The 23,466-nt window shown below is 35.8% G+C and overlaps 1 protein-coding gene across 1 annotated transcript; it reads right to left on the bottom strand.

Annotated features, from left to right (window-relative positions):
* Positions 1-6,575: 6,575 nt before the first annotated feature.
* On the bottom strand, positions 6,576-23,417 carry LOC144964395 (uncharacterized). The gene is made up of 5 exons (XM_078898583.1): positions 23,339-23,417; positions 17,202-17,391; positions 16,201-16,427; positions 15,175-15,297; positions 6,576-8,577 (listed from the first exon to the last, which is right to left on the bottom strand). The coding sequence occupies exons 1-5, from the start codon at positions 23,339-23,341 to the stop codon at positions 6,727-6,729; spliced, it is 2,394 nt and encodes a 797-aa protein (XP_078754709.1). The 5' UTR covers positions 23,342-23,417; the 3' UTR covers positions 6,576-6,726.
* Positions 23,418-23,466: the final 49 nt, after the last annotated feature.

The following is a 23,466-nucleotide window of genomic DNA, read 5'->3' as shown; positions in this document are numbered from 1 at the left end:
AGTAAAAAGTTCTAGAATTACAAATAAAGCACCCAAGAAAAGGGAAGACAAAGGGGGATTGGTTCAAATAAGAAACAGATGTAGATTCCAAGAGCACACTATCAAAGTACTTAGTTTGAGATCACTAAAAGTCTCATCCAGACACAAGCACAGGCTCCCACTAAGAGGAATACACTCAAATGTTTTACAAATCATATATAATATAAAGAATACATAGCTCAGTGCATAACAGAGAGATGATATACAAGGAAAAAAATATCATCTCCCAAAACCAACTATACATTTGACTGTTTCCCTCTCAGCCAGGACCAGGACAAAACCAAGTAATCTCATTCCAAGACAAAGACAGAAAGCAAGTTGGAAAACATATAGATAGTTCGAAGATGACGTCACTCAGGTCTTTGTTGTTGTTTTTTGCCATCCACGTTTATGAGTAATGCTCACTGAACTGTATTAACCTGACTATAAACGTTCATGGATACACACGTGTTATAATTCCCGATGGCAATGTTATGAGCTTCTTAGCCAAGCGCATACTATCTATATAATGAGATAGAAGACACAGTAAGTACCTCCCTGTCCACTTTATGAGGTCAGGAAACCCACCCAGTGATTGTGACCAAATTCATAGATTGCCGCTTAACTTCTCGACCCAATTTGATATATTAGGGACCAAAAATAATGAAATCATTCAGAACTTAAGGTGGAAAATATTTTTCAAGTATGAAGATAAATGCTTGAATCATTTGACTTTTTTTTGACAATTAAATATCACAGATCAAAGATATGGATGATGATGATGATTAAAACAAGAGAGACAACATCAAAATAAAATAAAACAAGGATAATAATAATAATAATAATAATAATAATAATAATAATAATAATAATAATAATAATAATAATATTTATACAGCACTTTGTTTTTAAGCAAGGGTTTTACGGCGCTTGCAACACATTTAGGTCATATCGGCGACAATAAAAAGGATGAAAATTGGGTAGTAAAAACATTCTAGATGTACAATTAAAAGAACTTGAGGAAAAAGTAAGACAAAGGGGAATTGTACAAATAGGGAACAGATTTAGATTCCAAGAGCACACTGTCGGTATACTTAGTTTGGTATTAACTAAATGTATCACCCAGACACCAGCACAAGATCCAACAAAGAGGAATACACTCAAATGCTTACATTATACATTCAAAATAACAAATTATAATAATACACAACAGAGAGATGATTTTCAAGGAAAAAAATACCATCTCCCAAAACAATAACTGTGCATTTGACTGTTTCCCTCCCAGGTAGGACTCCGGCCAGGGCCAGGACAAAACCAAGTAATCTCATTCCAAGGCAAAGACAGAAAGCATGTTGGAAAACAGACATAAGTGGATAGAAGTATGTACCCATCCCCCCCCCCCCCCACCTGCCCACTATGGGAGGTCAGGAACCCCACCCAGGACAAAACTTAGTAATCTCATTCCAAGACAAAGACAGTTTGTTTTTGTTTTGTTTTTAAGGGTTTTATAGCGCTTGCAACACATTTAGGTTATATCAGCGCCAGTAAAAAGGAAGAAAATAAGATAGTAAAAAGTTCTAGAATTACAATTAAAGCACCCAAGAAAATGTAAGACGAAGGGGAATTGGTTCCAATAGGGAACAGATGTAGATTCCAAGAGCACACTATCAGTGTACTTAGTTTGACATCACCTAAAAGTCTCATCCAGACACAAGCACAGGTCCCTACTAGAGGAATACACTCAAATGATTTAAAAAGCATATATAATATAAAGAAACAATACAGTGCATAACAGAGAGATGATTTACAAGGAAAATAATATCATCTCCCAAAACTAACTTTACATTTGATTGTTTCCCTCTCAGCCAGGGCATCTGGCCAGGACCAGGACAAAACCAAGTAATCTCATTCCAAGACAAAGACAGAAAGCAAGTTGGAAAACAGATATAGGGGGATAGAAGACGCAGTAAGCACCTCCCTGTCCACTATGGGAGGTGAGGAACCTCACCCAGATACAGCACTTTCCACCATAATTGACAGCACATCTCTGCAAATGATTCCATCCAATCAAAGACCAGGAGGAAAACCAAATCGTCTCACTCTATGACAATACAGAAGATAGTTTGTATTTTTTTTTTTTTTTTTTAATCCAGCGAGAAAGGGCACACATGATCCATTTAATGTCACTACAGAACCAATCAAAAAGATGAAAACGGAAGAGTAAATATTCAATCTAAAAGTAAGGTAAAGATGACTAGTTCAAAAAGTTAATGATTAAAAGTAGACCTTGCAAAAATCAACCTAATGATTAGATAGATAGATTCATGTCACAAAGAAAAATAACAATTCTCCAAACAAAGACACAGAATTCCAACAAAATAAAAAATGGATACACTCAAACGGTTAAAGTTACACATTATTCATATTAATAACATACTGTAAAAAGATGTTCGATTTACAACACTAGATCTTTTAGGTCATATGTCATTCTAACATCAGTGAAAAGGAACATGTTAGCTATAGTCAAATGATTATACGATTACACTTCTCGTGAGTTTGTACTTAGTCTGTGTCAACAATCATCGTATCATCTAGATCTTTGTATTGTTATTCAGAAAACATATAATAAATGCATTACATAAAGTCTTCAAAAGTCGTAACGTCACTTCCTTCTTAATGACGCATGGTAACTTAGTAACACTGGCTCTAAACTATCGGAACAGTGGCAGATGCCCTTATGAAATATTTCTCCGGCGAGCATAAAAGCGTATCCAGAGGAAAAAAACCACATAAATTTGATCATGTTTTGACTTTTACACATTCTGATCACAAGACATATGAATAGTTCTCGCCAGCATGAATAATAAAAAGTAATGATTTTCTTTGTTCAGAACCAAGATGGCCGCCATTGCCGGGCGGCGTGACATCAGACTACTGAATCCAATTAGTATATAATCATAACCATCAGAAAGATGAATTAAATGTAAACAGAAAAAAAAGTCATCTCATAAAAAATGCATGAAATGGCATGCTGTGATTTCTAGACCCAGAATTTTCTACCACCCTTTGTTTACAAGAGTACTCTGTTCATCTAGATAGCAAATTACACGGACATTTTTTCCCCAAAATTCCATGCAAACTTTGTGTTGTAATTTTTTTGTGCCATAGGTGAGTTTAAAATTTCTTCCCAGTAACTTTCCAACAACTTGTGCATAACATCATGTTCTAGCAATTTTATGAAATCAACATAATATGACATAATTTTTATGATGTCCCTTGCAAATCAATGATGGCGTTAATTTTGAAGGCAAATAAAAGAATTATCTTAATGAAAAGAAAAATCGATACATCAAATTTTATTCAACACCATTCATAAACATTTTGCTGGTGAGTTTAACTGGAGCATCTCTCCTAGTTTTTACTATTATTTACTCAATCAGAGGATGGAAATCTATTGAGTTAAGGAAGAAGGTTGTTACTGTATTCATGATATCAATGACAAATAAAGGCTTGCAAAACAAGCCTGAAAGACCAAACGAATTCAACTAGTCTACTTAAAACTGCCATGGTAAGGAGAAGTTAACATGGTAAACTAAAAGAACTGTTATTAAAAATATCTGAATGAATTAAGATATTATTCAAACGTTAGACAAAAAAAAAAAAAAAAAAAATTGACTGCTAAGTAGCTTGAGTTCAAGAAAGGAATTTATCGGGAATGTGATTTTCACAGAGAGGAATGTTTGGTTCAGCCTTATAGAAACAGATTTTTATAATGAACCAAAGAAGAAAAAAAATTATGAAAAATTCTTCAGCAAAATCAGCGATATTCATGAAGAAATACTAATAAAGATGGGTAAAGTTTACTCAGTTTTAAATGCTTTAAAAAGTGCTAGCAACACTTTCTTTTTCATCTAAGTAAAAAAAACAAGGAAGATAGTACACAACAAGAAAAAACAAAACAAAACATAGCTTTAAAGTTCATTATCAGCAACGCTTTAGAGCAAAAGTAAGACAAAAGGGAATAGATAACAAAGACGCCACCACCATGTCAATGGTGCAACAGAAGGGAGGGGGGGTTACTTTTTCAAAGATTGTTTTATGTTTTATGTTTTTAAGGGTTTTATGTTGCTTGCAACACATTTAGGTTATATCAGTGCCAGTAAAAAGGAAAAAAAATGGGATAGTAAAAAGTTCTAGAATTACAATTAACGCACCCAAGAGAACGTAAGACAAAGGGGAATGGGAACGAATAGGGATCAGATGTAGATTCCAAGAGCATACCACCAATGTACTTAGTTTGAGATCACCTGTAAGTCTCATCCGGACACAAGCACAAAATCCAACAAAGAGGAATACACTCAAATGCTTACATTATACATTAAAAATAACAAATATAATAATACATAACAGAGAGATGATTTACAAGGAAAAAAATATCATCTCCCAAAACAATAACTATGCATTTGACTGTTTCCCTCTCAGCCAGGACTCCGACTAGGGCCAGGAAAAAACACACAGAAAGCTTGTTGGATAAGATATAAGGGGATAGAAGACACAGTATGTACCTCCCTGCCCGCTATAGGAGGTCAGGATCCCCACACAGTTTTCAAATATTGATTACATGTGTCTCAATGCGCATAGAAAGAAGATTTGAAAAAAAAATAGATTGATATTGAAGGCCGAGTTTTCTGGCCAAATTTTAAAATATATGTGTCTTTCCAGACTACAGCAGTAACAGGTTAGAAAGCTGTGTTAAGACAATTTGAGATGAAGTGAGTAGGAATGTGCCAGACACAATAGAGAATAAAAATTTCGTGGTGGTGATGGGGGTTTGAACCCGCGACCTTACTGGTAGACAACTCCGCCTGGCCGGGGAGAGCGTGACTCTACTGTATGAGCTATCCACGATCGTGTATAGGTGTCGCGAGTTCAAACCCCCATCACCGCCGCAAAATTCTGGCACTTTCCTACTCACTTCATCTCTTGTTGTTATTAACATAAATGCCTACTCCACTCACTTTTCTGAACATAGATCAGTTACTGGCTTGTACGTTTATCGTTGTTCTATTGATGCAAGAAAACTTCACTGCAATGGACTAACATTAAACTTCGTTACATTTTAGTTTTATCCTTCAAAGGCAAGAAAATAAATATATCAGATACTGGCTTTATCTTAGCTTTAGCAGTTCACTTCATGCATTGGAACAGTTATTGGACAATAACAAAATGTTTTTCTCAGCAGTTTAACATTAGACTTGAATATCAAATTTGGCAGTGAATCACTTCCAAGAATTCAGTAGTTGTGAATCACCAACACTAACACACAGCATAAGAGTTCTATTTCAGAATTGGTTAAGACCACATCAACAACATATTGAACCACAAGGAACTTCAATTTCATGTGAAAAAAATTTCATAACTATTATTACGTCACAACCAAGATACAATGGTGTAACAGAAAACAACCAAACAACTCACTGAAATACTATCAAATGTCCTAAGAGAATGGTAGCCACTGTACTCATGACTTGCAAATGAGGAATTCTGGTTTTCTAAATTGTTGGAATGAAAAGTGAATTGCAACATGGGAAGAGTCAAACTTCAAGGACAAACATAATCTACAATGAAGAAATGAGACATCTCAGAAAAAAAAAAAAGAAGTTTGTTTTCATATTTTGGATTAAACTGTATCTTAATCTTACATAATCGTGAATGCTTTCAAAGCAATGATCATTAACCAAGTAGAAAGCTAAACGCACATTTCTTTGAAATGAGGTTGTTCTTATATTTAAATGGATGATGGATTATGGACCATAATCATTATTTGCAAATTACATAAACCTTAGTGGTATACTTTGCGCCACTCAAAGAGTTGCGATTGTAAACGAGACCATTCTAAGATTTCAACAATATAAAATAAATCACAAAATGAAATTCACATGTCAACATCTATTATTATCCTTATGGGCAAACATTTTACTCTCTTTCCCTTACACACATTCAATATATACTAATAGTATTTATTTGATTGTAAAGCTATCATGAAATTTGAAACATGTTTAGATAATGCCAGCACCTAGGAAAAGGACTATGATAATATAACACACAAGGCAGTTAGATTGAAAGCTTACCAGTTCTTGTAAATACAAACTCAAAGAAATAAATAAAGTTGATCCAGGTGGCAAATTACTCATGCCCAGGGTGAAGCGACTCAAAGTCTTTTGCAAATAATAGCATGAATTCCCAGTAGACTGAATGATTTGATGGTTTCTAACTGACATTCATGAAGAGAGAAAAACCTATGCCAAAGAAGAATTATGTTGAAGTAAACAAGATGTGGAAATTTAATTTAAAGTAAGTCAAAAATATGAAATATGAAAATTTTTAATACTTTTTGGTGAGGATATTACACATGATTCCATTACGATAAAAATACAAACATTTCACATTTCTGACTATTTCAGCTTCAAAGTAGTTATTTCTTTCTTCTGGTTTACTCCAACATAATACCACAATGAGGCATAATTTAAAGAAAAATATACGAACATTATAAGCAAAACAATAAGATATACACCGCTCAAATTCAACCAGGTTCTTTACAGCCATGGACCCTGGTCAGAGCCGGCCAAAACCCATATTGTCTCATTCTAGGAAAACAGATAGAAATAAACTACAAATATAGATTAGACTAGACAGTGATGAATAAAATCAGTCCCTTAAAATATTTTGAATTTGTACCACTAAGTGTTTTTTCAGACTACAAATGTTAAAGGAAAACGCAATATCATCCATGTCGTATTCTGCACTTTCTTCTATGATATCAATCACTCTATTCAGCAAATGCACATCGTCATTGTCCTGGGCGTGTTCAATTTTCTCATTGATGGCAAACAATTCACCCATAGGAATACCATTGGGGGCTAGCACATCGTGATCATTCTGGCTTATATTTCTAACCTGGCCACTGACACGTGCATCTGAGACAACTGATTTTTTCTTCCCTTCGTTATTGCTATTACTACTCTCTCTACTCAAAGTAGAATCATTGCGTTTCAGACTAGACGAATATTTTTCTGTTCTTTCATGTGACGATGGAATTGTGTGTTTATTTCTTATACTGCTGCTACTGCTACTTGTATGGGAACTGGGTGGTTTTATTTCTTTTGGCACAGTTTTAGCAGGAATGGAATCTTCTTCAGAATCACTGTCGCCATCAACAAGATCTGAAACAATATTCTTTGGTTTCTCCTCTTCATTTTCAGATTTATCTGACTCATCAGATGAGCTCAAGCTGCTCAATGAATCGACACTAGAATTACTTTTTTTAATTTTATTCGGGTGAGAAACAGTTGGCAGAGGATCATCCTCTTCATCTGACTGACTTCTAACAGGAGACAGGAGAAGCTGAGGTTGAAAATCTGCTGTCAAAGCCAGTTGCTGAGCTTCTGTGAGTGAATCACTTTTTACAAGTTTAGCTCCCCTTTCTTTGCTTTTACCTGAGCCGTTTGATGACTTTTCTACATTAGCGTGGTCCTTGCTAGACTTTGCCTTGTTTTCAGTATGGTGACTACTACTTTTAATTTTATCAGAGTCTGAGCTCTTACTCTTTGAATGTTTATGCTTTGCATCGGATGAAAATGTCTTTTTAGACTCTTTAAACTTTGCTTCTTTTTTATCAATACTTGAGAGGCTAACTTTTTCCTTTTCTGCACTGCTGGATTTTGAGCTTCTCCTATCCTCTGATCCAACAGATGAACTTCTTTTGATTTTTTTCTTTTCATTTTCATGCTCTAAAACTGGACTCTCAGATGGCCGTTTGAGGGAAGATTTTGATGATTTGTCCTTTGACTTTGATGAATCTTCTTTTGGCTTTTTAGATTTTTCACCAAAATTATCCACTGGTGAAGAGCTTGATTCTTTAGTTTTATGCTTGGATATAGGTTTATCCTCCCTTTCCTTACTTTTATGGGATGTCTTATGTTTCTTGGTAATATTGCTTTCATCATCTCCTTTCTCTCTCTCTTTGCTTTTGCTTGGAAGTTTCTCTTTAGTAGATGAATGCGAAGAACTTTTCTTTTCCCCATGAGACGAAGATTTTTCAGAGTGAGAAGAGGACTTTTCCTTATGAGATGAGTATTTTTCTCCATGGGAAGAAGAAGAACTTTTACTGGATGAATGAGAACCTTCTCTTTCTTTATTCTTATCATAAGAATCTTTACTACTCTTATGTGATTTTGATTCTTTATCTTTCTTAAACTCATCTCTGTGATGAGATGAAGTTGTGCTCTTTTCTTTGTCTTTGTGAGTTTTAAAGTCTTTGATTTCCTTTTCTGAACTAGAATGCTTTGGCTTGTGAGCTGACCCAGATTTTACTTTAAATTTGTCTATCGGAGGCGATTCTTTTTTGGATGAGGTTTCTTTCTTAGAGTGAGAAGATGCGGGTATAAACTCTTTAATGGGAGGTGATTTTTCTGATTCATCTTCTGATGAATTTGGAGATAAGGAAGGCAGAGAATCAGGTGATGCTGGACGGACTGGAGACTTCTTGATTTTTTTAACCTGTTTGTGAGAAAAAAAGGGGGAAAAATACCAATAATTTAATTTTCATTAATATACTTTAGTTATAAGATAAGAACATGTCCACAGACAAAACCTTACTTAAGTAATATTGTCACTAGAAACCATTATCAAATTAATCTTTGCCTTCATGGATAGGCATGCGTCCTAAGTAAGTAAGTAAGTATGAGTCCAGTGGTACGTCACTTACTCAGCTTCGGACCAGAAAGTCCAGAGATTGAGTCAAGCTCTAAGTGGTGCATAGTTGAGTCCTTGAAAAAGGCCCTCTACTCACAATAGCTCACCATACTCAGGTGTAAAATGAAGGCCTGGCCTGTGTTGTTTCAGACAGTAATAAAAATTGTAATATTGCTTAACAGGCATCATGTTTTGTCGTACATGTTCAGTGTTGCTGGTGGCTTAGAATCCCTTGTAAAGTGCTTTGAGCAATTTTTGTGGATATTCACTATATAAATGGCCAAGTTTAAAAAGTATATACAGAGAAATAGCAGTTTTGAAAAAATATAGAGATATCAATTTTCGGTAAAAAGAGACATGAGGCATTGGTGACTGAATGGCAAGGGTTCGAGAATTATAACAGTCAAGTAATATTAATAATTGTCAATGACTTGATGGATGATGATGTTTGTAAAACCCCAGCATATGTCCTTGGGTAAGGCACTCTAAACACATAGCCCAGCTTGGCTCAGGCGTGAATGACTATCTGGATATTGGTAGTGATAAAAAAATTATAAGGGAGCTAGCACAGGAAATTTTTAATGGAAAGAAGAAATAGAAATTTGTTTCTATTTGGCCTGCTTGGGGAAAAAATGGAGCGCGGTGTAAACCATTAGGCATGTTGAAACCGTGGCAATACAATGGTAAGACTGTGGATATGTGCTTTTATTCACTTGTTTATTATTTACAATTGTGCATAGTTTTATAGCTTTTATAATGAATAACATATCTGGTAGTATTTTTAATCAAGATAATTTATAATGTGAAGATCTTAATATACCTAATCATCTATCAGAAGATGCAAGTGAAAAACAAATATGAGCAATGAATATTCTATCTGATGCTTCTGTGTTGCCGAATTCTTCTCTTTTTTTACTGAGAAAAATTATTTCTGTGGTTGAATACAATATTGGAAAGGACTAGCCAATAAATGCTGTCATATATTGCATTAAAACCTGAGCCATGATAAGCCACCCATCTTCAGCTATAAATGCTGGAATCAAAAAGGCCTGGAACTTCCTGTGCAGTTACTTACTTACTTACTTACTTATCCGAACCAGCGACCACCTGAGCTCTAGCCCTTCGGTCTTGTGCCATGATGTAGAAGTTAGATGTCTTTTGTAGTTGTTCCAGGTGACCATAAAGTGTGTTACTGATGCTTGGATTTGGTGGGAGGAATGTGCATCTCAGATCTTCAAGAGGTTGACATTCAAGCAAGTGGTGTGTTACTGTTTCATTGGGGTGTTGACATAGGGGGCAGGAAGGGGATGTGTCTTTAGTAATTTTGCTTAAATGGTTGTTGAGCGGTATGTGTTGTGTTCTTAGTTGAAAGATGATGCTTTGCTGGTGTCTTCTGAGCTTATTTAGGCAATCAGTCTTTACAGGAGTGGTCATATGGGAAAACATACATCTACCCGTGGTGCTCATTGCCAAACTGTTCATCCATTCTTCTCTCTTATTTGTTTTGATTATTTGTTTCGCTGTGTCTAAGGAAACTGGAATTGATGGTTGTAAAAGTGTTGATCCGAGTCTGGCTAGTCTGTCTGCATTGTCATTTCCTGGTATATTTGAATGTCCCGGTATCCACTGGAGAGATAAGTCTACTCTGTGTGTTGTAAGGAATTCATCTAGTTGAGATCTTAAACTATTGAACGTTGAGGAGAGTTTATCTAAATCGAGAGCTTGGAGAACCGATTTGGAGTCTGTGAAGATGACAGTGTTTTGAAGTTTTGAAGGTTTTAGCTGGAAAACAGAAGAGAGGTGTCGCAGTGAGGCTTCTATTGCAACTGCCTCTGCCTCGTAGTTTGAGCAGGAGCTTCCGCAAGAATTGTGGATTTTATCACAGGTTTTATCTGGGTATTCTACTACAAACCCATATCCAGCATTTTTAGTTCCTTTGTGGGCAGATCCATCTGTGTAAACATGTATCCAGTTGTCTGGGTATTCTTGTATTGTCTTCATTGCTAATGTTTGTATATCTGATTTGTTTTTATTTCTTGTTGTTTCTTCTATGAGGTTAGTCTTTATTTTTGGAAGTTTTAGTTCGGCGTATGGAGGTTTTTGACTGATTAAAATAGATTTTTCTCTGTTTTCTGGGAGTCTGTGTCTTTCATTCAAGTTGTTAGCAATGTGTAGCAGGGATTTTTGTTTTAATCTTGTTCTTGGTTTCCATTTCTCTGCCAGAATTCTGTTTGGATGGTTTTCCTCTTTTCGTTTGTATCTTTCAACCATTTCAAGCACTGCTGATTCTCTGCGAAGTCCAAGTGGTTCCACATTAGTATGTATTTCACATGCTGCTGTGGGTGTCGATCTCAGGGCACCGGAGATGAAGCGAAGGGCTTGGTTTTGTACTCTGTCCAAGGTTTTGTGTGTGTTTTTACTACCTACATTTTGGAGGGCTAAATTGTAGTCCATGACGGAACGCACATAGCCTAAATAGAGTTGTCGAAGCGAGTTTTTGTCTGCTCCCCAATTAGTACTGGCTAGTCGTTTTAGTAACTGGAGTCTCTTTGTGGCTTTGGTTTTTACATTCTGAGTGTGTTTGTTCAGAGATAGTTGTCTGTCTAACTGTATGCCCAAATATGTGGGGTTTTCTTCTTTCGCGAGTCGATGGCCTTGGATGGAGAGTGTTATTTCTTTCTTGGAAACAGGATGACTCTTAGTAAATATAGAGTAGACTGTTTTATTGCAATTAACTTTTAATTTCCATTTATCACAGAAGGTGTTTAAACTTTCTAAATCTTCATTTATTCTATTGGAGGCTATTGGTAGGTGCTTCGTAGTATACCACATAACTAAATCGTCAGCATATAGGGCCTTTTCTGTCTGTAATACTTCTGGTAGATCATTTATAAAAATAAGAAAGAGAGTACAGCTGAGGCAGGATCCTTGTGGGAGACCTTCCTCTAATACTTCTCTGTTTGACAGTCCGTTATTAATTTTTGTTTGGATTGTTCTGTTACTGAGAAATTGTTTAATCCAGAAGTAGAGATTTCCATCAATTCCGTAGTCCATCATTTTTGATAACAACCCTTTCCTCCATACTTTGTCATAGGCTTGTTGGAGATCAACAAAAACCGCGACTGTATGTTTTCCATCTTGAAAGCCATCAATTATTTTTTGACTTAATCTAAACAATTGATCTTCTGTTCTTTGCCCTATCCTAAAGCCTGCCTGATATTTATTTAATAGGCCACATGTCTCCAGCCACCAGTATAATCGGTTATTTACCATTCTCTCAGCGATCTTTCCAACACATGAGGTGAGAGATATTGGTCGGTAACTTTTCGTTTCGTCGGGTGGTTTATCTTTCTTTAAGATTGGAATTATAATAGCATTTTTCCATCCCCTTGGTACTATTCCTGTCTCCCATGTTAGATTTATAAGTTTGAGAAGCATCTGTTTACCTCTCACGCTAAGATGCAAGAGCATTTCATTGTGTATCTTATCTGGTCCTGGGGATTTCCTTAACTTGAGTTTTTTCATAGCTCTGTGAAGTTCTGACATCGTAAAGCCCTCTTTGAACAGGTATGAGATAGCTTTTGGGGCCTTTTCTTGATGTTTAAGATCTTTAATTAATTTTTTGTCCTTTTCACTTCTTTTTGATGCCTTGTTTACTGAAGCAAAATGTTTGTTGAAGATCATGGCTTTTTTTTGGTCATCTACGATTGTTCCTTCTGTAGTTTTCATGGGCTTTGGGTTGGTTTTCGGGGTTTCATTGTTAAGATTATTAAGTAAAGCCCATGCTTTTTTCCCATTTTGATTGAGGTCAATATTAGCGCATGTGTCTGCCCATTTCTTTCTTTTAGCGTTGTTAATAGTTCTTTTGACAATTGCCGATGCTTTATTGTACTCAATCTTGTTTTTAATGGTTTTGTTTTCCTCTAAGTTTTTCCTTGTTTCCTTTCTTGCATTTACTGCTTTTTCAATTTCTTTGCTCCAGAAGGGTTTGTAATTCTGTCGACTACCTCTTGGAATTCCTGCTTTTGCAGCTGCAAGAATGGCTTTGGTGAGGGCTTCGTTTAAATGTTCTACACTTGATGTATCTGTAATTTTTGGAAGCTGGTCATCTAATGTTGCTGTGAAAACATCCCAGTTTGCTTTCTTGAAATTCCATTTGGATTTCTGCTCAAATGTTTTCTTCTGTGTTTGAACTGTTATCTGTGTTAAAATTGGTTTATGGTCACTGCCTATTTCATCCAGGACTTTAATGTGACAAGAATTCAGAAGGTCAGAGGAGATGATGGTTAGATCGGGATGACTCAGGGACATATGAGCTCTGTGAAGAAGGGTGGGGACTGAGTCTGCATTTTGTAAAATGGTGAGGTTGGTTGTATTGCAAAGCTTTTCTAGTTCTTTTCCTGTGTTGTTTAAATTTTTGTATCCCCATAGTGGAGAGTGGCCATTGAAGTCACCAGCAATTATTGTGTTGTTGTATTGGGAACTGTTTAGATCTGTTAGGTTTATAGTACACCGTGGAGGGTTGTAAATGTTGTAAATGGTAAATTTCTTATTTAGGTGCCATAAGGTGACTTTCTGTACATCGGTTGAGTTCTGTGATGGTTTAGAAGTAACATCTCCCGTGATGTCATTTCTTATATAAGTAATAACACCACGGCAGTCGTCACATTTGCAGGTATAGTATGTATAACCAGCAATATATGGATCGCTATTTTTATACAGGGTTTCCTGAAGTAAAGCAATGTGAACTTCCTTTTCATTTAATAATTTCTTTAGCTCTGTCTTTTTATTCCTGATTCCACAAATGTTAATTTGTAAAATATTCAAATGTTTGTGGAATTTATTTGTCCCAGTAGCTGACTTTTCGCGCAGATCAGCCTGGGTACTCACTGTCTGGCGCGGACCTTTTCCGAGGCGACGTCCGAGCTCGTATGCTTTCCTTTTGTTTGTCATGGCATGCTGGGGAGTCTCTGGTCTGTCTTCCCACCCTAACCTGTATTCCTTGTCAGCTGCATAACATCAGGAGTTGAGCTGCAGATGCATGTTCCCCATATAATTAATTTTTTTTTAGGGTTTAGTCAAGTAGCCTTCATTTTGTCTTTCCCACAGTCTCTTTCATGATTGACGGTCGCCCATTCCCCGCCACCTACTGTTTCCTGGCTTGCAGTTATCAATTTCAGTTATTCTTTCTGCTTAGAGGGCCATATTTCATAAACAGAGGATCGTCACGTCCTGGGTCATTTGTGTCGATGAAAGATTCTGTGGGCCTTAAACAAAGGGATACCAGCCCTTTCCCTAAAAATCTCAATTTTTTTAAAGAAGGATACATGATTACAATCAATCACAGATAGTCATGCAGAAGACATGGGCCACAGGCCGACCAAAGAGGGAGTATAGAAGTGTTAAAGTTACAGCACTAGGAAACAAGTATGAGCTATAGGGGTAGATTAAGAAAAGTTAGGACATACAGAGGACACCACACTACAGAATGAGTGTGAGGTGGGTGGGTGAGGAGCAGAGCGTGTACCACTCATCGGTGGGTTCTGTCTCCTGCACCTTAAGAGGAAGGGGTCCCACCTACTCCCCAGCCCGGTTATACCGCCGGGGACTCGGTCGCGCCCATAACAATCTCAGTAGAAACGGGGAACACCACGGGAAGGTGCTGTTATGGACACAATAATGCATGAGAGGCCATATGCAATAATCTCTGTCAGACAGGATTACGCGGCAATCAATGCACCTGGAAATGAGAGGTGTTGGGTTCGAAATGCACATCAATTTCCTTTCAGCAAGCGGGACGTCCGGCCCAGACCTTGCAGCTCCCCTCTGTGTAGTTACAAAATAATCCATCAAGGCAGGTTGGTCTGAAATTGTAATTTGCTTATCCTAAAAACTACTTTATGCATCATGCCAATAAATTGAAGTATCTCTACAACACAACACCAGAATTAACGATCTTCTTTCAGAAAGTAATGCTCTTGTAGTTGTATCACAGCTGGCGCAAAACAATGTCTTCTGATTGCAGTATTGTGGTGAAATCATTCATTTTGACTTTCAATTCCAGCCATCTGTTTAGATTCTTTTTCCCCACAATAATTGTCTCGAGATTTTTTTGACAATTAAATATAAGAGGGTACAAAAAGTATAAAGTACAAAAAGAAGGAATAGACAGTTTCTTGAAACTGAACAAATAAGGGTGATCAAAAAACAGGAAAGTTTAACAAGCACAGTAAACCTTTTAAAAATATACAAATCAGACACACTTTATGAAATTGTTGTAGCGCAATACTAAAGGATTGAACATTGTTTGTGTGTGTGTAGGGTAGAGAAGAATGAATGAATGATGAAAGAAATGAGAAAATACAAATTAATAAAAAAAAAGAAAAAAAAAAGAAGGGCCACCTTTTTGTGTTTCTCTTTGCTGGAACCACCAGACTTGGCCTTCTTTTCAATATTTTTAGTTGGAGACCGTAACAACTCAGGGACAGGGCGCTGAACAGTTCCACCATCAGATCCTTGTTCAGTCTATAGTTAAATACAAATTTAGAAAGAAAAAAAAAAATTATTTTATTTAGTCTATAGTCATTTTTTCCTTCACAAATGTACTTTCATAAATATATTAAAGTAACTCACCGGTAAAGAAAACAGGAATAAGTTTGGGGTCTTTTTTTCTCTCCAGAATTTACACACATTCTAACAAAATAAAATAAATAAGAACATAATAGCTTATATTGAGCATTCTTTCAGAATTTTTCTTTGCTGTAATGCTGAACCATGGTTGTTGCTTAAAACCAATAACACCTCAAGAAGGGAGTAAAGAGTCGTCAGAGTGCTTTCTTAATCATTTGAAAACAATGTGAAAAGTGATTGAATTGTTGAAATGTATTACTGCTGTGAGAATAAAAACAAACTATATACAACACAAGTTTCAGGCACAAAATCTTAATTAAAAAGAAAAAAAACCAAACCCAGCAGTAAAAGGATTTAATCTTCAGCAGCATCACAGAAATATGGGTAGGATCATAAGAGGAGATACTACTTCGCTATATAATTTCCAAACATAAATATTACAGACCACCATGATTTGACCTTTCATAAGGACATGGCCAAACTTTCAGTGTTGATTTTGACTTAGCTAAATTTGTTTGGAGGGTTTTACAACGCTTGCTTTTACTGCGCTGTCCTATTTAAAAAAAATATATACATAATAATAGTAATAAAAGGAGTGAAAGAAAGAAAGGAAGGAAGAAAAGGAAAAAAAGAAAAGTAAAATATAAAACAACATGTTTGATAGATAAAGAAAAAAATGAATAAATAAAAGAAGAAAAAACAAGCCCAAACTGTAATGCTTAATCCTATTTGACTAAGTTGTAATACTGTCTGGTAAAGAAGAAAGGGAAGAATTGTAAGCATATTTTCCATACTTACACCTCCAGCTCTTATCAATTTAGCCTTGAACTCAGGAGTGGGGTTCTGAAACTTGAGTTTCTCATATCGGATATTATTGATGGGAGGGGTGTCTGGAGCATTAAGAAAGAGGTCATAGGTAAAGGGGATTTTCCGAGGGGTCTGCTTGTTTTTGAAATGAATTTCAATTGGTAGATGGAAACCTGCATAGCCACACTCTGTCACTTTGTAAGGCGGTTCTGATATCACTGTAGAAGAAATGTGAAGGGGGAAAGGAAACAGTAATCAGTTGACAAAAACAAAGCATACATACACAACTTATTCAAAGAGACAACTTGTAATACCATTAATAAAAACAGAGTACCTAGGTAAAATAAAAAGATATTTCATTTTGAGTGTAGGTTAAAACTCATGCAAACTGTCTACTAAACAGAAATGCAAATGTTGGACTTCTTCTTGCCATTCTGAGACTCTTGGACGTTTAAAAAGTCCCGAATTAGACAATATAAAAAGAATAGAATATGTCATTTCTTCCTCATGTCTGGTACCAATTTAAACAAAATTCAACTGATATTGCAAGGTAAAGAGTAAACGTAAATGAAAAGACAATTGCTGCTTGGCAATTAACAATTATAACAATGTTGAAATTTAAATTAAATAAAGACACAGCCATAGAGGCTCATACCGTAGACTGCACATTTGGGGATTATGCTAGTATTAGCTGTACTGTTGTACAATTGTTACTGTTATAAAGCTAAGGAGTTTTGTAATTTTTAGTGAGGACAGTATCAAGGATTTTAATTGGGTCTTTTTTTTACCTTGGGCAAATAAGTTGTACTGGCTTCATTTAAAACTTAACAAATATATACATGATTGTGAATCTCACTTGGTATCCATTTTTAGTATTAGCAAGAAACGTTTTTTTTTTCCCATACAGAATGGGACTTGAAACAATACTATTAAGTTCTCAACGTCTCACGATATATTAAAGAAAAGGAAATTAAAATTTTTAAAAACTTTACCTCTTGTTGGCGTCTTAAATGTATTGTGAAGTTTGAAAACAACTTTTTCAACAAAGTGTTCGATCTTACTTCCCTCAAATCCCCTTACAAATACAGTCCAGTCATGAGTGAAGCCTTCTAGAGACCGTTCTTTCAATAAATAAGCTTGATGACCAAGTTCAATGGTCACTGTAACCATGCAGTTGGTTGACTGAAAAACAAAACAAGATAAAAATACCACGGGAAATAGTCTCTTGTTTCAATGAGAGACTTACACAGGCTTTGTAAAAAAAATGTTTTTAAAATAAGATAGGATACTGGGTTTTTGATAAAAAAAACTGAGTAGTAGTAGGAATTTCAGAACACAGTCATCAATCACGATTACACATTATTTCAAATACCCACAAAGTCTGAGATTCATAATTAAAGATTAAAGAGATATTTTTGGCATTAATTGCCTCTATTTTTTTAAAGGCGCATAACCTTGATAATATGACTTTTGATAGTCTTGATGTGTACAGGGCATAAAAATAAAACACTAATTATAATAAAAAAAAAAAACAAACCTAGTACAATTATCTTATACTAATATCATGGACATAAAATAGTGACCAAAAACAAGGAATGCTTAAAGGATATTTTACAGGACATTGAAAAATTCTAATAGCTCTTTTGAAATAGTTATATAAATATTTTAAAAGGTGGTTGTGGGCATAGCCAGCAAGATTAAATAAAATTTTAGATTTTAAAATATTTTAATTGACAGGATTTTGTAATACACATCGCCACGTGATGCGTTTCAATATTTAATATGAACAAAGCAAATTCCTTATCAGAATTCAAACGAGGTGTTATTTAAAGCAAAAAGCTGATGGTATTCCTTATTCGTCAATTGTTAACCACTTAATCAATCTCTAACCCAGATGGGCAATTAGAGCATGTATAATAATAATAATAATAATAATAATAATAATAATAATAATAATAATAATAATAATAATAATAATAATAATAATAATAAATATAATAATAATACAATAAAATTAAAAAAAAAAAAAAAAATAAATAATAATAATAATAATAATAATAATAATAATAATAATAATAATAATAATAATAATAATAATAACAATAATAATAATTAATGATAATAATAAAAATAATAAATTACATATAGCAAGACACACTGAACAAAATATTTTATGTTCATACATTAGTTGGACAGCTTCTGTGCGCTATGTATCATCTTTGCCAATATACCACATTTTGAATTTCTGGTCAGGTTTTCAGGTAATTTTTCACAGCCACAAACTCGCCATAATTGTCGTATTGCCCTATTAATATCCATTAAATTACAATTGTCAAGATTCTCGGCAAACTGACAATGGCAGTAGCTAAGTCTGTTGCGTCTCTGCAATGATTTCCTTAGTAAAAATGGATAAAAACTGAACAAAATAATAAGACTAAATTGAATGCAAAAACAATTAACAATTTTTTTAATCTGATTTGTGAACAATGAATAATTCAGAATTTCATCTTTAATCAAGCAAGATCAAGGACCTTAAGATTTTCATTTTCACCTTTCCCTTTTATGAATGAAAAATTAAAGACCCAACGAATTGTAGACAAATGAATAAGAATGAATGCACTCCAAAATATCAGATAGAGAATAAGTTACCTGATCCCGATACAAGTAAGACTAACTGTAAAAGATGGAATTTTTTCTATTGATAATTGATCTGTATGCACCCATCCACTCCAGGATACTCACTACTCTACTTCTGGCAAACTACATTACTGTGACGAAGAATAGTAGTCTTGGATGAGGATGGAAATGGAATGAGTCAGAATAAATGGGAAAAAGCTGTTTTAGTTTTTTATATGTTGAACAATGCTTTCATTGGAAGATAGAATTTTTGACTTTCATATCGAAGTGGCAATTCGGACCTGAGTCTGAATTGCTTCCCGTGGCAATTCGGACTCCTGCCACAATGCACCTGCGCAACCATTGGAAATGTCGGAAGTGGAAGCTGGGTCGAATGTGAAGCGTAGTAGGGTGGGGGGAAGCTGCTCATTCTCAGTTGTCAGTCGGTAGGAGGGCGAGTGAGCGAGCAAGTCACGTTTTAGAACTCCCGAAGATGACTATACCTTCAAAAGCGGTGATCTATTATTCCCCTTTGTCTTGCTTTTTCTTGGGTACTTTTTAATTGTAATTCTAGAACTTTTTACTATCCAATTTCTCCCTTTTTACTGGCGCTGATATGACAAATGTGTTGCAAGCGCCTTTAAAAAAAAACAAAAAAAAACCCAAAAAAAACAACTTAAAACATAGATCTAAATATTCGTGGTCTTTGGAAGATTACAATTGTAGTCGCTATTGACAACGTTAACAATCAATTTGCCCTCGCATAGATAAAAGAGTGTCTTTGTGTAATGATTGGTAGATTTATTTGATTTGCCATGAGCGTGTTGCAAAAGATACATTCATGACATATTTACATTATAGGAGAAAAATATGACTTTGGGCATTGAGCATTTCATTTAAAAAGCAGTATGGGTCGGTCTTCGACAAAAGGCATTATCTTAATTCTTTTTTAATTTAAAAAATATGCTGTTTTATTTCTAAAAATTATAATAGAGGCGATTCTTGGCAGCAAACCATGCAAAAGAGCCCCGCCCCTGGGGTAGGGGCAGAGTACTAATATACGTCTAATATTAATATTATTAGATAATATACTGGACTAGGTGCCTATTAATAAAATAAGTACTGGTTGAATACAAAGAGAAAATGATCAACTGGTAATGGGATTGGGGGGTAACCCACAAACGACAGAGGCGCTGGACGCAGGGGAGAACATGGTGATACGAGATTAAAGAGAAAAAGCCGCCGGCTCTTGGGTTGTGGAAATGGTTGTTGGGGTGTGTGTGTGTGTGTGTGTGTGTGTGTGATTATTCTGTTTTTAATTACTTAGAGATACTCACGAGTGTGTGTGTGTGTGTGTGTGTTTAGGAAGACCAATACGGTTTCTATAACTGCAAACGGAATAGCAACTGAGAGTTTCACTTATGATACTATTATGATAAGTTCATCATTCGGGCGCATTGCATTGCAGTATTCCGAATCGAAGAGCAATCAGAGACTATTCAGACTCGACCCTGGTTAGTCACGGAGTTCTATTTCTAGTTTAGACTCAAGTCCCAATTGTCACGGGAAGCAATTCAGACTCGGGGTCAGAATTGCCATGGGAGGCAATTCAGACTCTGACTCTGGGTCCGAATTGCCACGGGAAGCAATTCAGACTCGGGTCCGAATTGCCACAGGAAGCAATTCAGACTCGGGTCCGAATAGCCTTTTCCCTTTCATATTGCATTATTAGAGATACATCCAGCTAAAAGTGTGGAGCTGGATCCCTCTACTACAGGGACTAAGGGCGATGTGGGTGGGATACACAGACAGTCAGTGCAGCTCAACAGAAGCAGAGGCAGATGAATGATAATTTTCAAATTAAATTAAAAGTTCCAAGACAAATTTTCGGAATTTCGAATTGTGGTAAGTAAGCAGCCACTATTTCAAATATAAGATCTCTTTCAACTTTGATATGATATGATATGAGTCCAGATTTATGTAGGCTTTTACAGCCTTTTATCTGCTCTTGTGCATTCGTGAACGTATATAATTCAAGTCTCTCAAAACTGGGCATGCCACATAGTGGAAGGAGGTGTCTGAATTTAACTTTACAAACAGTATTTTTCTGTTTCACAATGAGCATCAAGACGGCACTTGAATGTCTGCAATGAAGGGGCGTCGACAACTGTTGCAGGCAGGCGGTTCCATTTGTCGACTACCCTAACTGAGAAAAAGTTCTGCCTAAGATTTAGAGAACACCTTTCTTTGGAGAGTTTGAATCTGTGTCCTCTGGTGGTGCTGGTGGAATCAAGATTTAGAGGGCTTGTGCTAACAGAGTATAAATTATGTGTGTATTTGTACGCTTCAATTAGGTCTCCTCTGTCTCTCCTATACTGCATGCTAGGTATTCTTATCTTTTTCAGTCTTTCTGTGTATTCTAGATCTTTGAATCCCGGAATGACCCGAGTTGCGCGTCTTAGAACACTTTCTATGAGGTCTTTGTTTTTCTGTAGTCGTGGTGCCCATGCTACATTGCCAAATTCCAAGTGGGGACGTACAAGTGCAGTGAACAATTGTCTCATGTTATCTCTATCAAGATGAGTGAACGACCTCCTAATGAGACCAACGATTCTGTTTGCTTTATTTACTTGGGTTTCTATGTGCTTAGAGAACTTCAGTTCCTGATCTACTAACACACCTAAATCTTTTTCCTCTTCAGTAGGCTGAAGTATGACAGTCTCGCTAGAGTCATGATTTCTCATTGTGTACTGATGGTGCGGGTTTCTATATCCCAAGTGCAAGACATGGCACTTGTCTGCATTAAACCTAAGCTGCCATTTATCAGCCCACTGTACCAAGCTGTCAAGATCACTTTGGAACTGAGTTATGAACTCTTCCTTGTCTACTCTAGAGAACACCTTAGTGTCATCTGCATACATTTGGCACAGAGAGTCCACAACGTCTGGAAGATCGTTAATAAATATTACAAACAAAACTGGACCAAGGCAGCTTCCCTGCGGAACACCACTCGATACTGGTGCCCAGTCCGAAAAACTGCCGTTCACCCTAACACGCTGTCTTCTCCCAATCAGGAAATCTGAGATCCAAGCTAGCAAACATGAACTGATGCCATATGATCCAAGTTTCTTAATAAGACGTTGATGTGGAACACTGTCAAATGCTTTGGTAGGCACTTTGATAACTCCAGTTCAGTGGCCGCCGATAGGCTCACTGTAAGGTGAAACTCGTTTTTTTGGAACTTTATTTTTGGCCCTTTAATGTTTTGGTCACCATGGCGTTATTTGTGAACCTATGTGACTAATGTTGGTATCATTTTAAAGGGCACAAAACAAGTTTTCTAACGGTATATTTTATTCTTAATTCCTGATTGTATTTCTCAGAAAGCTATTGAAATAAAAATTTATCAAATTTTGACTTATAAGAACTTTTTAAATTATGGATACATTTTAATTATACTTCATACATCGATAGACAATCAATTGAAGAACATCTCTGCCAAATTTCATCAAAATTGATACACTCGCTCATTATTTTATTTTTTCCGCCATCAACCCCACTTTTTTTTACAAAAACCTCATATTTTTTTTCCATTTTCATTTATCCTTAATTTTGTCCATACTTTTCATACATGAAAATGATTTATATGAAAATAAAGCTTATTTTCTGACCTTCAAAATGATACCTAACACTTGCCATTTATTTTTTAATTGAAACAAAATTACTGAAAACAATAAGTGGGCCATGTTGACTGCAAAACTCAAAATTTCCCGATAGCCGCGAGATGCTGGTTTTGAGGCAGCAGTGAGATCACAGATTCTCTCTGTAAAATTGACAAAAAATGTCAACAGAAAAATATAAATAACTCTGGAACCGTAAGTCGTAGAGAAACAAATAAGGTATCAAATTTTATGTTTTTTCAAGTCCCATCCCCCTGACTGGGTCAAATTAAGATATTTTGAGTTTGAAAATTTTATCGAAGTGCCTAGCTTTGGCGAAATCAAGGTACACTGCATCAACAGGTATGCCACTGTCCAAATACCTAGTCCAAGAGTCGAGAGCAGCAGTGGTACATGAGCGTCTGGATATAAAACCGTGTTGATACTCAGACAGCAACTTTTGTTCCATTAAGTATTTGACTAGATCTACATTGTCCCTAATCACGGATTCCATTATTTTGCAAATCACACACGTTAATGATACCGGACGATAGTTACTTGCTTTGCTCTTCTCACCCTTTTTAAAAAGTGGAGTTACATTTGCATCTTTCCAGATGCTGGGCAGCTTCCCTTCCCTAAGTGACTTGTTGAACAACTCTGCTAAGGGTTCTGCCAGTTCTTTTAGTACACATGGGTGTATCCCATCAGGGCCAGAGGATTTCGAGGAGCCTAAATTTTTAAGCTTATTCCACACATCTTTACCATCGAAATTAAGAACTTTCATGGTTTTGGTCCCGGACTAATATTTACTTCGACTAAATAAAATTAAAAAAAAAAACAAGCTTCAGAATTACCATGGCGTTTATTATAATTCAATGCGTTTTCCTCCCATCAGTCAGTAACAGCTGGAACACTCTTCCATTTCGTCAGTGGGCTTGGCTTCTTATGAAACGAAGGAAACCAAATCGAGTTAACGTTTTTA

Source organism: Berghia stephanieae, chromosome 2 (genome assembly GCF_034508935.2).
Source record: "Berghia stephanieae isolate SIO BIC M18660-M18661 chromosome 2, UCSD_Bste_1.3, whole genome shotgun sequence".
Taxonomy (NCBI): domain Eukaryota; kingdom Metazoa; phylum Mollusca; class Gastropoda; order Nudibranchia; family Aeolidiidae; genus Berghia; species Berghia stephanieae.
Note: the sequence above shows the minus strand (reverse complement) of the source record. Positions and strands in the feature narration are given on the sequence as shown.

What these genes read in the sequence shown, in the direction of transcription:
- LOC144964395 (XM_078898583.1), bottom strand. An exon ending in ATTTAAGACGCCAACAAGAG is followed by an intron (nt 16,428 to 17,201) that starts GTAAAGTTTTTA and finishes TTTCTTCTACAG; the next exon opens with TGATATCAGAACCGCCTTAC. An exon ending in AATTGATAAGAGCTGGAGGT is followed by an intron (nt 15,298 to 16,200) that starts GTAAGTATGGAA and finishes ATTTAACTATAG; the next exon opens with ACTGAACAAGGATCTGATGG.